Source organism: Porites lutea, chromosome 2 (assembly GCF_958299795.1).
Source record: "Porites lutea chromosome 2, jaPorLute2.1, whole genome shotgun sequence".
NCBI lineage: Eukaryota > Metazoa > Cnidaria > Anthozoa > Scleractinia > Poritidae > Porites > Porites lutea.
In genome coordinates, this window is record NC_133202.1 from 31474023 (window position 1) to 31490446 (window position 16424).

The 16424-nt window shown below is 36.9% G+C and overlaps 1 protein-coding gene across 3 annotated transcripts; it reads right to left on the reverse strand.

Annotated features, from left to right (window-relative positions):
• Positions 1–234: 234 nt before the first annotated feature.
• On the reverse strand, positions 235–13202 carry LOC140926844 (adenosine receptor A1-like). Of its 3 annotated transcripts, none has more exons than XM_073376523.1 (2): positions 12237–12324; positions 235–2098 (listed from the first exon to the last, which is right to left on the reverse strand). In XM_073376523.1, exons 1-2 carry the CDS (start codon positions 12248–12250, stop codon positions 970–972), a joined length of 1143 nt encoding a protein of 380 aa, XP_073232624.1. In that variant the 5' UTR covers positions 12251–12324; the 3' UTR covers positions 235–969. The 3 variants fall into 3 exon arrangements, with proteins under 3 accessions (XP_073232624.1, XP_073232623.1, XP_073232625.1); XM_073376522.1 differs by lacking the exon at positions 12237–12324 and adding an exon at positions 12978–13202 and having other exon boundaries at positions 236–2098; XM_073376524.1 differs by lacking the exon at positions 12237–12324 and adding an exon at positions 3674–3893 and having other exon boundaries at positions 236–2098.
• Positions 13203–16424: the final 3222 nt, after the last annotated feature.

Below are 16424 nucleotides of genomic sequence, written 5' to 3' on the forward strand. Positions count from 1 at the left end.
TAACAATGGGTGACGTCATGGACTCGACCCTTATGCATATTACAGAGAGATATTAATAAAGGGAACGCACCAACGGAGCTTAATTTCACCCTTCTATCACTACTGAGAAATTAGTTACTGACATAATTATGAGTATTATTAGTAATAAGAAAACAAATAAAGGATAACAATACAGTAATAGTGTTTTATTTTTATCTTCATTCATTTATTTATTTATTTATCTTTATTGCAGTCAAGCTAATTATAAGCGCTGTTATAGTACATGTACACTACTCCAGAATCAAAAAGCCTCTTCAGTTTGTGATTTTCCCCATTATGCTAGTCACGCGGGGAACTTTTTCTTTTAATTTCTATTTGTTTATGTGTCTGAATATGTGAGCACAATAAAAAGATGAGCGGCAGGCTCCTGTGAGCGGTTAAAACTTCTTTGAAAACAACACATAACCTTTACGACGGGGGAAAGAAAAGAAGAAGAGAAGCTATGAAAAGAGGTTTACTGTTCTTTGGCAGCTGAAGCATCATGGCTGCGTTTTACTGTTCATAACAAAGCTCTCACGTATAATGTGTTTGTTCACTGTATCTATACTTGTTGACACTTATTGTCATAAGGATATCATGCGTATATTCAAATGGCAACCTGGCCCGTTTCCAACTCGCTTGTTTTCGGAGGAAAAAAAACCCTTAATTAAGGAATCCCCTAATTCATTTCTCTTTGCTCCATCCCCTTATGGCCTCCGTTGATATCTTTGTTCGACTTTATCCTTTATCCTTTTATCCTTTATCCTTTATCCTTTAAGAGAAAGTAAATTCATCACACCAGATAAATCATAACTTTGAAGTGGACAATCAACGCTTTCAAGGGATAGAATTCGTGGACGTTATTTTCATAGTATGTAGAGAACTGGAAGAACGAACAAGTAGCCAGTCAGTCTTTCACTTCGCCGCCTACCGCGCCGATTATTTTCAAATCTATACGTAACAGCAGACATGTGTTTTCTTGATATTACAACTCCCTTGTATATCACCTTTTCTCTTTAAGTCTGGAGTAGAGCATCCGATACTTTTAAGTTCAGTGTTGCTTCGCCGGGTGATATGATTATTGATATAACTGGAGAACGATTCAGTGAGCTTCTGTTTCTCTTTCATACAAATTTTCAGAAACACGCTTCTAAACTCGCGACTTCTCCAACAGTAAATCATAGGATTTAAAAAGGAAGATGTAAAAGTTAGGATCTTGACTAAAGCATTGACAATGCTTTCCTTTGATTTAAATGACTCGGAAAAACACTGTGGGCAGGTTTTCTGTAAGAAGTAATAAAAACAAGATGGGAACCAGGATAACACGAATACTCCAATGACGATCATTATTGTTATATTTCCTCTTCGTTCGTTACGCTCCCTGCACGCACTGAAATGCACTGTGTTGTATTTGACGCCTTTTTTATCACTGCATATCTTTTTGATATGGGTCTGAGCAGTGAGATACATGAACGTATAGCATACCACGATGACAAGAAATGGAACAATCACGTTAGAAATGATGACCATTATACTCCACCAGTGTGGAGGCTGGTAATTGCATGCCTTATCAGAATCGTTTGAGTCCCACGGGACGAAAGGAAGCGACGAGATGATCAGCGCCTCAGACCAAACAACTAACAATGCCAGGATGACTCGACGACGTGTGACGATGGTCATATGCTTAAGCGGAATTTTGATTGCGATCAGACGCTCCACACTGATGATGCTCAAACTCAGAATAGAAGCGTAACCAGTGAGGAAGTAGGACGCGCGAAAAGTGTCACACACAATTGTATCGTAAGGTTCCTCCCAAGTAAACTTTTTGAAGATGTAACTGGGTATGGCAATGAGTCCGGCCATAAGGTCGGCAATTGCTAAGCTGAAAATCGAAAGGTAGGTCACATGTTGCAAAGCTGGGTGGTTGTTAATTGCAAAACACACAATGCTGTTGCCAACAACAGTTCCAAAAGACAGGACTGACAAGATGATCACTAATGGCGTTCTGGGAAACTCTATGTCATGGCTGTCTTGTTGTGAAAGTAAAGGCGAAGTCTCTGTGTTGTTGAACATTGAGCTCCTGTTGATACAAAAAGGAAGATAAATGCAATGGGTTTGGTTCGAAATAAAATAGAAAATTAATTTGAAAGAAAATTGCTCCAATGTTCTATTGAGTAGTATAGCAACTTTAAACATGGACCATTATTTTCCGGTTTTCGTTGATTCCAAAGTGTTTGTTAGAGGTTTTACTGCGTGCATTGCCGAAAATCCGATAACATCTCTTTTAAGCTTAAGATTTGCAAAGCCTCCTTAGTATACTATTTGGATAAGATAGTTTCTGCATGAATTTATAATCAACTTAAATTTAATATTTCCGGACTAAGCATTTTCTGGATAGGCCGACATAAATTCTCCGTAGATATGTCAAGGGTCACGCTGACTGACAAGCGTTCAGGTTTACAATTCAGCCCGCACATACATGTTGTAAGTATAAAAGGCTGCTGACAGATATTTGGTGTAAACATCGTAGATGCTAAAATTTCTTTTACATTTACGCATCGATGGTGAAGCCACAATTGATGTTAAAGAGAGTTGCGAATCTAACATAAAGTAAATTTAATACACGCCCCCCTTTTGCAAGTTACTTGTCAAACGAAAACTTTCGTAGTTGCACGAGCGGCTACGAGCTAGTTGACTGAGTAGCTCACGAGAAAAAACATCATTCACAGTTAAAATTCGCCATCACATTTATGACATAGGGAGTGTCTCCAGAACGGGAGGGCGAGACGGGGTGGGGGAGGGGGGGGGGGGGGGGGGAGAGATGGGGCATCGTATTAAAGCCAACAACGGGGATGCTCGTCCTCTCCCTTTAGGTAGAAATTGCAGATTTTGGTCTCACCTAGCGCAGCGTGTTCAAAAGGGCGGAGAGCAAACATTTTTGCCCATAAAGTAATCGCGTAGGGTTGGATGTACGTAAAAGAAATTTCTCGTACCGTGTTAAAGTATGGTCTCCATTAGGGGTCAAACAAAGCCTGAGCCACGCACTGATTGGTCTCTTTTAGGGCTGAATTCTTATTTATCGACCAGCATCCCTGTTATATTTCTATAGTCCCCTCCCCCCTCCCCGATGGCTGGGTGAATCCACATTCCAGTCCTACTGATGTAAGATCTTCGTCAGATAAACCTACACGCGTTAAATTACCTCCGCTCCGTCCACTGTATCTCGGTGTAAGAGCACCGAGCTTAGTACACACGTAACTAGAAGGTCACAGGTTTGTCAAGTGTTCATATAATGCATATATAAACCTCAGATGTTGCCTTTTATTGCGAGTATGGGTCGCTCATATGTGTCACTGTGTCAAAAACTTCCGTTAACCAGCGCTGCACTTAAAAAGTGTTAACTGTAATACCTCCGAAGTAATAACCGACCCATAAAGGGACTCACAGAATGGTGTAATAGAACGTTCCATTGGATTTGACTCTTCGCTAATATTGTATACTCATGCATCAAGGCAAAATATCAATACTGTATGCTGATTTTTGTATTCGCATCTCGCCAGATTATTTTTGTGTATAATAAATTGGGGAAGGTATGATTATAGACCAGTGCCAACTTTACCTAAAGACTAGCTACTTGAAATACATCTTAACTTACCGAGTGGTTGTTCACTTCAATTCAATTCCCCTTTTCGACCTAATCAAGTGGGTCCGGTCTATCGAGAGCCTGTAGTTACCTTGCTCATAAATATTGATTCAAGTGTCTTGCCTCATCAGTAAAACTCATTGACATTCGTTTACATACTTCAGATCACGACTGCGTTCTTTCAGCAGTGAAACCTTATCTCCCTGAGCAGGACTCATAGTGCAAAGATGATAACCGACGGAATGATTTCTGCATGCAGCAGTATAGGCTTGTCGACAGCTATTCCAGGCTATTCCCTTCCTCTTATCAAAATAACATCACGTTCGCGTTAAATAGATGACGTAGCTTTCCAGTCTAAATGGCTTGTGCTTAAATAATGGAATTTGATAATCACTTTTTAAAAAAACATCTTTCTATTATTATTATTCTTGTTTTCTTAAAAATATATTATTCATTATTTATTAACATTTATTTATCTATATTATTATATCACGTGCAGTGTTCAAAGCTAGGATTCAATATTTGAGGCGATAGCAGAAAGTAGGTTCAGAAAATTACAGCAAATTTCTAATTGATAATTTTATCTATTGTCGGTGAATATAGCAGTGTAACTTAATGTTTTTCACCTGTGGCTATTGTTAGGTGTACCTGTAATGTAATGATGCAATTCTACTATAAGATAATAGTACCATATTAAGAAAAGTATTGTCCGAATGTTTAGATTTGGACAAAACTCAGGATTTTATCCATAGACTCAAAATTTGGAATCATTTTATACAGCGTTTAGCAAATGGCACCCCACTGTGTGAAGGACGCTTAACCGGAAACCGTTCCTGTCATGAAAGCAAGAAATCAGGGGCACCCAACGTCAATTTTCGGAAAATATCTGTTCGCAAGACGATTTGAGATGTAGATTTTCGAAACATTTGTTGTAACATTTTTCTTGCTTGCCTGCCTCTCCTAGGATTTTCGAACATCTAAAAAATGGTAAAATTGCCCACTTTTAACCGATTTTTACGGCCTAAAAAGGTCACCTAGAATTTTCTGGAACCTATTTTCTGGCTGAACGTTTTGGAAAACGTACATCTTTATCCCTATAATTTTCGGATCACTAGACTTTAGCTAGGAGATCCGAACAGACGAAAATTTTTTAGGGGATAAAAATATGCCTATATCTACCGTTTAAATACTAAAATACGTGTAAAAATGCTATGTCTAAGTGTTTTTGAACTATATTCTCGGTGGGTGCCCCTGAGAAATGTAATATATGAAGCTTATGAAGTTTGGGATCTTCGAGAAAGGTGTTCATGCAATGAGAAGGATTTTGGCATAACAATATAATTATGATAAATAAATAAACAAACAATAAAGAGATAATATAATAATGTCTGTTCTTAAGAAAAAAATTCTTAAGGGGAAAATTCTTAGGATTGCTTGATTTGGATGGTTATGATTGGTTAGAACAATCTCAGTTTATAATTATCTATCTGAATGACTGAAGACTTCGGAACGGACAAGTTATCTTGCATGGTGCTTTAAATAACACAGCTTCAATTTTCCCTCGTAAGTTTCTTGTTTGGATAAGTTCTCGTTTCCGACAAATAATATAAATAGCAAAAGGAGTAAGTTACGCTTAGGTAAGGAAACCACCAAGGCGAAGTTTAGAATGTATGCACTAAAAACGTCAACACAATCTAAAGGGTTAAATTTTATTTTTTAAAGGTTGCCTAATGTTCTTTTTTTTTTTCGGCTGTTGAGGAGGAAAGCCTGTCTAGCGAGCGTCCCTGTGCGAGCTAAAAGGGACAGGAGAAGAAGTTTTTGATGACTATATAATTTATGTGAGCGTTGTGTTCCTATGGACGAAAATATTTTAAATCCTAACTTAAAAGTTTAAATTGTAATTTATCGGTGCTAAACTTTCTACGATGGTGAGACCTACATACATGTTTCCTGTTATAAAACATCGTTCTGACTGTGTCGAAACAAGCCGAGACTTCTTATAACAAAAAAACAATTGAGAACAAATGAATATATTCTTAAATGACTATTGGAAAAGCCCATATTGGTTCTTCATATTGTTAACAGCGTTTAGTGTTCGATTTCGACTCGAAGTTAAATGTCGATGTCAACTGCATTTACTGAGTTTTGTCTGCCTCGCGTAGACCTTGCATTAGGAAAACTGTCGGTTTTTATCACTGGCACTAATCATGGGTAATTGAAATTTTTATGCCATGGTCCTATAATTTCGGACCATACGAAACAGCACTGCCGCTCTGGGATAAGCGATGATTTGTCCTGAAGCCTGAACTCCAGTACAGTGAAGTTATTGGTCTTCAATCAAATGAATTGAGCTTTCAACGAAATACATTCTATATACCCATAATACAAGTATTTTCCATACCTTGATATATATGTTATCAGGTCTTGATATATCTCTCAATAACAAATTAACAAATTAATGATAACAAATTAACTGGTGTCTAAATTGTACGCTTGGGTAATTGTTTTCAAGCTGGTAATCAAGCGTGTGGTTAACCCTAATTTAAAGAATCCATTTAAAACATAAACAACGAATTTATAATGAGAATCGAACTAAGTGGAGTGCAATTTGGTCTGAAATCATACGCGTGATTTCAATATTGGAAAAAACATTGCGCGCAGTGCAAGTTCGATTTGAAATTTAAAAATGTATGACTTCAGAACAAAATTGCATGATACGAAGTTCAATTACCACTTTATTACATCCATTTTGCCTGCAATTTGGTTTGTTACAATAACAAGATTTGACAATTGTTTAGTTGTGCTGTTTTAGTGGTCTTTTTTCATTGGCTGGGAAAAAGATTTGATTTAGAGCAGAAAATGGTGCGATTTGCGAATAAATCAAACTGCTGAGAGCCAATCAGATTGTACGGGTCGTCAGTGATTTCACAGTGGATGTAATAAAACTAAACTCTACAAACCATTAAGTAGTGATGATAATAATAATGGGTACTTAAGAAAACTCATAGTGCACGTTATAAAACTGAGCCGTGTATAAACCATGGTGATAATCAAATATTACATTAATAAAATATAAAGTTCCAAGTTCCAGTGTTGCGATAAACATATGAATGGATGAACTCAGATGTTCTTTGGCAATAAGCTAACAAACTGAAACATTATCTCGCTGAAAGCGGAGGATACCCTTTCACGATAAAACTGGTAGGCGAAAAGTAGTCTCCGCTGGCAATCGTCCCATTTTCCAAACAGTGCATGTTCGAGTTTTATATCAGGCGATTCGCACCATATTTCTGGCGCGTAAAATACCGCGTTTGCAGCTTCCAACGAGCTAAGTCGCCCGATGTGCTTCAGTCTTAGCCGAGGGTACAGAGACATTAGGGAGCTTTAGCATCGACGACGGCGACAGCAGCGAGAACTTCAAAAACGCAATAGGTTTGATAAGCAAAACAGCATTTTTGCACGTGCAGCACACTTTTTTGTACATTTCTTTGCCGTTACTGCACGACTACGGCGTGAAAATCCCTAATTTCACGTTTTATGGGGGACGTAAACAAACAACAACGAATTTTTCTTTCTCTTTTAAAACTTGAGTGTGGTCCCCAAGAAATCCACTTCAGGGAAATCCGCCTACATTTGACATTTCCAGCAATTTGGAATAAGCGCGACAAAGTTTAAAAAAATGCGAATTCATTTTAAAAGTTATGTTTTCGTTGCCTTCGCCGTCGTCGATGCTAAAACTCCCTATTAATTTCTGCAGCACATTAACCTTAACATTTTTACATTCTATAACAAAATTGTCAAATCTGATTGGCTATCAACTTCCCTGATCTCAGCCTTAATTGGACAGCTCAAAATTAGAGTAATTGGACAGTATGCGCCATCACGTGCGCGCTTAAATGGCTTTTTTTCACTACTAGCAAAATAAAATTTTTATTTCTTCCGTTTTGATTTCAAAAAAGGACCGTATATATCACAAATTTTGTTAAAGTTATGATTTATTGGTAACAAAACTTCGTGTCGTCCAATTCAGTCTGTAATATACTCGTGATTAAACAAATCGGACTCCCGCTACGCGGTCGTCCGATTTTGTTAATCACTCGTATGATTACAGACCGAATTGGACTCCATTCAGTCCTGTTACCATTAATAATCATACTCGTGATTAAACAAATCGGACTCCCGCTACGCGGTTGTCCGATTTTGTTAATAGGCTGATTTAGCAACAGAACGGGAACGTCATTTGACGACGGGAAAGCGCGCGGAAAGGACTAAACTCGAATTCCGGTGCCAATTTGCCGTTCTGCCATTAGTCAAGCCACTTGTTTGATTTGCGCGCGCAGTCGTCAACTGACGTTCCCGATCTGTTGCTAAATTGCTCTAATCACTCGTATGATTACAGACCGAATTGGGCTCCATTCAGTCCTGTTACCATTACTTATTATTATACCTGGATTTTTGAAAACCGGGTTAGCAAAAAAATCAACTCAGTCTACTACTTGGTAATGTAAAACAATAAAACATCATTCAAAGACCGATTAAAAGTCTTTATCTGACACCGGGCAGTAAGTTAGTGGTTACTAGAAGCATTTCAACGAGTCCAAATTTAAAATGACGTAAATTTTAGAACATTTATTCAGTAATCCGACCCCGTGAAGTTTCAAACTAGTTGCATTTCAGTCTGACTAGAAATTTTAAAGTTGAGTGAACTGCAGCGAAAAGGTGCCTTGTTAAGGCTTACATAACAACTTACTGAAATAGTTAGCAAAACGCTACTTTTTTCGGGGTCAGATAAACGACAGGGTTTTGCATGGGATAGACAACAAACTACATGAAACATAGTGCACAAATTATCACCTTCTTATCTGCAAAAACCGGCCTTCTGAAACTAGACCTAAGTCCAATTTTTCTGAGTGAAGAGTAGATTTTCCAAGGTACAATCAGCAAACCTAAACACCAGAGAAACGTTTTTATGGTTGGCACAGAACATTTAGGGGAAACAGCTCAACCACTCGACCACACACCTGTCAACACCACGCGGAAATCACCTTCAATCACACACTTTCGCGGCACTGATCAGACTATCAAGAACCATGCATAATATTCTCATGTTTAACACAAGCGAAATATCATCAAATAACTCGGAAAAACTCAGCCTATTGGCAGATAAACACCTCTGAACTTTTCTCTTACACTCGTCTTATTCACGTTCCCGGATGTACAATCACACACTCGGCAGACCAGCATAGACTAGGAAAAAACCTGGCCTGGGTCAAAGGTCATCCGCAATGTTGCTCTCGCCTAATATTAAAAAGCCTGTTCCCGAGGCCAAAGACTTAGTAGAAAAAAAGCGAACAATATCGTACCTTTCGGCTGTCTCAGCCAGGATCCGGGTGATTGATCCGTTTAGCCAAATGAAACGCAAACCACTCAGTAAAGAGCTGTTAGACAGGGTTAAGAGAAATTACAAAATGTTTGCTAGCCCGGTTTTCATAACTCCAGGTATTATTATTATTATTATTATTATTATTATTATTATTATTATTATTATTATTATTATTATTATTATTATTATTATTATTATTATTATTATTATTATTATTATTATTATGTTATCGATTTTTTCACAAACTTAGATCCACTTGAATTCATTTTGTAAAAATATAAAGTTCTTTTTGGGCAGTTTTGTAAATATATTCAAAAAGACCTCAGGAAAAAAATCTAGCACTACAAAATTCCTGCCCCATGCCCAGTCAATCATTAAAAAAGAAATAGTCTGAACTAGACTGAGGATACAGGCTTCGATTCTTAGTTACGTTATTCTCGATGCTACTCTCAAAACCCAGACAAAATTTCGGTGTATATCGTCATGTCAGCCCCATAGACGCAAACTAAAGTGCATGCGTGCGACCATGTTGCCTCCGTTCGCCTTAGAGTTGCTCTGATTGGAGCGCGGCTGGTGCTGCAATGTCAGAGCATGAATGAGAACCTACGCGAAAGCAATTTAACAAGCAAGCAAAATACTTTTTGCTGGGTTATACAAAATCGACTATAAAATTTTCCATGACCGATGAAGGCATGGAGGGGTTAATCCTAAAATGTTTCGTTTGAATCTGAACTTTTCACCTATTGAAAAAAACTTCATTCACTTAGTTACCGAGGTGGGGTTTTTAGGGGAAAATAAAACATTTCATTACCAGAAGACCTCCAAAGTTGACTCTTAGTTTCCTTTCTAAATCGGTTATGATGAACTTAAAAAGGTCAGAAATTTTGTTATGATAGTCCCTGCGTCATCAAACCCTGAAATTCACAGTCAGGGTAACACAACACAAGAAGTAAAAATTTTTATGGGCGGGTGGTATCCGGTATCGCGAAAGCAAACACCTACACTTACTACTGTCTGTAGCAAAGCTGAAACTTGAGGCAAGAAAACCGTAATATCCCTTCGATTCGGCAGTCGACTTTTACTCCAAACTCGTATATACGAATCAAAATTATGTTTGTTTTGTCAACATGGTCCTACCAATTAGCCTAATTCTGCCATCTTCGATCACGAAACAGAAAAATTAACAAGTTTTCTTTGACGTTTCATTCAAAGTTCTCAGAGGTCATGCTTCCAGCAAGAGTTATCTAAAATGCCTCATGCATGGCTGACTTTTTTTTTAACTGTCCACCTCATGTTTGTAGAGAATGGTTTCATTCTGAGCTTGACCAAGCGTCACTGCTTTCAATATTTTCAGTTGTATATGTTGTAGTTAACTGATTTTTTTTGTTCTTATTTTTTTTCATTGCAGTTAATTTTTATTTCTCCATTCGTTTTGAGTACGGTAATGTAGGCTAATGAATTTGAAACACAGGGGAAAAAGTAAAAATCAACTGCAACATATATCCCTGCCATTAGTCACGTAGTATCAATGAGAATTTTTGTTTCTCACCCCGGGCTATTTGAGCTAAATCAGTTATTTAACCCCGGGGGGGTACTCGATTTATCCCCGGGTGGGAAGGTGCGGCTTGGCCCCTCATACCGTGACCATGTTTAAGACAAATATCGCTGATATTCCTACCCTGTTTAAGACAGAATTCCGATTTTTGATACCCTGTTTAAGACACTTATCCTGTTTAAGACAAAAATTGTTAAATCGATACCCTGATAAAGACAAAAAAATGATAAATTCGATACCCTGTTTAAGACAAAAATCCCGAAAAACATACCCTGGCTGGCCGCACGTCCCCATTAAGCCCTTATAAGGGAGTACCCCCCCCCCCCCCCCCCCCACGGGTATTTAACATCCTACTAGTTATATTTTCTTGCAAACAAAGTCAAGAGGTTCAAATTGTTATCATTAAATATTTTTCAGCGAGCTTTTACTGATAAAAATTGACTTCGTGCTAGCTAGTTAAGTTTTTTCGACGTTATAAATGGAATGCCGTTTTTATTTATTCTGAGCCTTTTGGAGTGTTTCTTATATAGTATTTCAGAGTCAATTTAGCAAACAGTTTAAGAGTGAAGAAAATGTTCTCTCTAATTTTAAATCACTATGTAAAGGAGAAATTAAGGCATGATGCAATATGTTTCACCTTTCTTCTAGTATGCCAAGATGATATAAAATCTTGTTGCGGTTTTTAAATCAAGGTGATTCGATCTTTATTATCAGCTCTCCATTTCCCTCTTCAAATAACAAAATAAATGCTTATTTTCTCCTGCATTCTTGCCAAAATTCAGGGTAACTAGGATGCTTTAAGTCATTCCAGGCGAATTGAACTCATGCAAGGATAATTATTGAGGGTGCTTAATTTGCATTTTTTTAATAGCTGTTACTAAGTTATAAATCAGCCAGAACATGTCTTTTCAGTTCAATGTTTGATTATTATTTGTAATCTTTTCATGAAATATATTCTTACACTGAACGTATTCGTACACGTAACTCGCCAATAAACTCTACACGGCTTCTTTTCTATTAGATAGGTCGGACAAAGGGATCTTATGTTGACTTTGACTGTTTACCGAAAACACTGTCGTTCTTAAATGATTCAAATTTTTTATCACGAATTTAACATTACATTAGACTGCAGGTTTTTACAGTTAAATGTTTTTTCATTAACACTTTCTACTCCAGAGTAGTGAGCATATCTTTCGTATTGATCCCCTTTTACTTTTATTTTTCTTGAAGAGTTTTTTTGTTGTTGTTTTGTTTTTCGATTTTATTTATCTTTTTTTTCCATTTGTTTCTATTGTAAGGTTTTGTTTGTGAGCTAATTTGTTTTTGCAGCTCCTCCTTGAACTCATGCTATTTTCTCAGTGCTTCTTAGACTAACAGGTCGGCAAGCTTTGATGTGAAAAGAAAAACAAAAACAAAAACAACAACAACAAAAAATATATATATATATATATATATCTTAATCACAAATGAAGACAGAAAACAGTTTCCTTTCAATCCACCTATATTTCGATCACATTCAGTGATCTTTTTTTTTTTTTAGCACAGTATCGAAGTGGCCTTTGCAATTTCACTGTTATTAATAACCGATGTCAGAAAATTAGGATACCATAAAAAGAAGGTTCTAAATTAGTTCTCACCTTTGATTAACCATTTCTGTCTACCAACAAAGCAGTTCGATTAGGGCGTCTAATTCTCCTTTTTCTCTTTTGATTAGCCATGCATGACCCTGAGCTTGATCGAAACTTAGAATTTTAAATTAAAATTTTTTGTCACGTACACAGAAAGCTTTTTACATTATCACTGGCGCCAGTAATTGTCTTTCTATAATGTTTGGTTAGTAATGTTTTTGAAATCCAAACTCGTGCTTGCTGTTACGATCGTGTAACAAAGGCCTACTCAGATTCAGTTGGAAATCACGCTTGAAGAAGAACGATAATACTTCAAATACGTTTAGGTTCTTTGTTTAAATACTGAGAAGGGGTGGAAAAAATGACACGCCTTAGGATTTGACGCAATTTGTTTGGCAAAAGACTTACTTTCTTAGTTAATGGAAATATTGAAGTGCGCTAGAATTAAAATGACAAACAAGGAAAAAATCTATAGCCCCTTGAAGTGCATCTTTCCACTGATTGGTATTAGTGGCACCCAGTTACCATTACCATATATATTTTTTTTTATCACGACAGTTAAATTTTTTGTCCAAATATTTAACTTCAACCATTAAAAATGTTAAACGAGTGATTCAAGTGGAATTTTTTTTTCGCAGTTGTTGTTTCTAAAATGCTTGCTAAAGCTCACAATTGATCTTGTCGGTATCATTTCCGACCGAAGCGCGCCATTTATAAACTGACTGCCTAATTGTCAAATGCTCAACTAACCTGGTTTTTAGTTCCATCAGCTCTATACCCTGAGTCATCGCCTAAGATGCTTCCATTGACGTTCTCGTGGATGTTCCCTTCCCTTGAAGTATAGCCTTAATCTTCCAGAACAGATTCGATGTTAAGCGTGTTTATAATGTAAGCTGTAATGTACGCTTCCGTTTCAGGCCATGTAAAGAATTGCTAATGGGTTTTATCACTGTAACAAAAGAAAATTATAATTCATTTTGAGTTGCCGCCGTGAAATGTTTTGCAGTGGCGGATCTAGGAGTAAGAGTACCCAATCAATTTTCCGCAATATCCTGTTAAAGGTCCGGAGGCACAATTGGCTGTTAGTATTTTTGGCGACTGATCAGCTTTGAAAAATATTCGTCTTCTTTGCGACACCGACTTGACTTTTTTTCCCTTTTTTTAAAAGAAAATTACTATTGTTCGAATTTGTCAGCCATACCCATTATTAGCGACAAGTCAACCCGACAGCTTTTCGAGGCTTCCAAGGAAGTCAAGTCTGAACATGCACTACATGTAACTGTCTTAAGGGAGAAACGAGGTAGTGGATGCACTCACCGATTGATAATATTTGTTTCGGGACCTCTTCTCTTCAACAGCTGCTCACTTCCCTAGACACTTTTAGCAACAATTTTGGTGCTAGGTGGTCACAATGTTCACGAGATATGTGGGCTTAGCGACTCAAGATTTCCTAGTGCACTTGAATCAAGTGCCTATTTGGACCTAACTTCGCTTCTAGTGTAAAGCCAACAATTATCACACAGGTAAAATCCTCTGGGGAATGCCACCACCTCCCTCGGGCCGGATAAAACTCGATTAGTATTTATTGGCTGTCACTCTAAGACTTTACTTGCGCCTTTACCAGTTCTCATACTTAATAAAAGGTTCATTATGTACTAGATAAAAACGATCGTTGGCTCGCAACAACGTTAAAAAAGAGCTCGTAGTTGATGAAAGTTATTTTTTCCTTGCTGGACTGTTATTTGACAGTGATAAAATTGGCATGAAAATATCATAGGCCGAGCACTGATCCCTTGAATAATTAATGACACATTTTATATTTTGATACAGAGTGATATTTCATTTATCAGGATGTTACTGAAACGAGGAACGGGAAAATGAAAAATGGTAACTAGACCTAACTTGAAGCCTTAGCACCATCAGGTAACTACGGGCCCGATTCCTGAAAGGCCGATAAGCGCTAATCAAGGATTAAAATTTTGTTCCACCTCTTGTATTTACCTTTCTATGCATTGGTTAGGGTAATGTCTTGTGCTATCATTTTTTATTTTATTTTTTTTTTTCATTTTGTAAGCTCTATAGTTACATGTCCTTCAGTAGACAAGAAAACCTAAAATTGCTTAAAATTAGGCTTAATCCTGGGTTAAACTTATTATAACCATCTTTCGAGGATCTGGGCCCAGTTGTCTGTTTGGTTCCCATTTTTCGTTTCCCCACTTCCTCGTGCTCGCCCCCGCTTTCCGTTACCCATTTTTGTAACATCCCATTTACGTGCATGAAAAATATATTTTATTTGTGAGTTATATTAAAGCGGCACCAACTTTTAGACAACGTGATGGCCCTAAGTCCTATTAAGTAACTTGATTAAAACGAAAAGAACCAAAAAAGAAAATAAAATCAGTAGAAGTTCGTGACTTGAATTTAAAGGCGTTTGTTTTCAGGATTTTTCACATTTCAGGTCTTTACAGACATTTAAATATACCATAAAAAATCTGCGAGGCTTTTCACTTTGCCATTATTCAAGTGTTCTGAAACTCAGAGAGTCGTTAAATTTCTCCTCTTTTCAATTTTGTCGCTATTTTTGGAAAGGAAAGGTTCAATTAAAAGGCTACAATAGGCTTGCTCTTACTATCTTTCAGTACTTGGAATAAGAAAGGGAAAAAACTGAAAATAAGTAAAAAAAGACACAAACCTGCTGTTTCTAAAGCGGGCAAATAAACCAAGCAACTGGAAGGCCATTACCAACTGAAGGTTCATTTTCCGCCTGTCGCTGCGAATAGTGCTTATATAAACTGCGCAGATTAGTCATATCACTATGGAAATCGCTTTTTAAATAATTAACTAACGTTAAGTGCTTTTTCCTGCAAATAGCCTTGTGATACCAAAAAGTTAAAAGAACGTAACAAAAATAAATGGAAATTAAATTTGTGTTTTAAAATTCGACAGGAAACAAAAAAAAAGAGAGAGAGAGAGAGAGATTCCTTTCCATAAATGATTTACTTTTCGTGACAACTGTATTGCAAAACGTGCTTCTCATCAAATGTTTACAAAAGATTTTTGACGTGAAGAGTAATTTACGTCAAATGTTGTTTGACAATCGAAGGAAATGTTATTAATGTTAATATAAGGAGGGGATAGATCCAGAGAATTGCAAAGTTTGAAATGATTTCAAGATAGCTGTATGTCTCAGTTTAGACCAATAATGTGTCTTTATACAATCCGAATAATTATTACTAATAAACTAAAGAAAAAAAAATGATTGTTGTTACCGTGAGCTTCTAAGAAATGTCTACCGAAGCTGTCTTAGAAGCTCACGGTAACAACAACCTTTTGAGAGAAAGCCAATTCACGGTTTTAAAAAAAACTGAAAAAGCAAAACGTTCAAACCTTAATAGTGGATCGATAACACTTATCTCAGCAATATATCATGAATGCCGTAAACATGGAATGACTAATTAACGTTATCAATGAAATCACGTGTCAACATTGTACGTAAGCGAGTGCGAAATCGACTTGTAATTATGGCATGTTATGCTGTATATATAAACCATCCTGAATACGCTCATGAGGGCTTGAATCTAAGAGAAAGCAAAGAACATTATTAAGTTGTTAAGTGGCATATTCGCTTTATTATTATTATTATTATTATTATTATTATTATTATTATTATTATAATCATAAATATAACAAAATTCTGAAATCTGATTGGCTATCAACTGCCCTGATTTCAGCCTTAATAGGACAGTTAAATAGGACAGCACGGGTCATGCCTAAGTAATTGGACTGTAAGCGCCATCACGCGCGCGCTTAAATGGCTTTTTTTTTTTTTCACTGCTAGCAAAAAAAATCTCGGAATGTCTTGTGTTTTGATTAAAAAAAGAGCCTAATTTATCACAAATTTTGTTAAAGTTAAGGTTAACTTTAACTCGTGATTAAACAAATCGGACTTCCTCTACGCGGTCGTCCGATTTTGTTAATAGGGACTTTTAAGATCCAACGACGCGACGGTAATGAGAACGTGGCTTAAAAAGTGAATTTACGTTCTTTCAGTCTTTATCGCAATTATTCCTACCCACTTACTTTGTCGAATGTAGGCGAACCCTCCTGGGGCTGAATTCCTAGGCACCATATCCAAGTACAGTAAGAGAGAGAAAATTTCGTCGTTGCTTGTTTACGTCCTCCGTAAAACGCGAAATG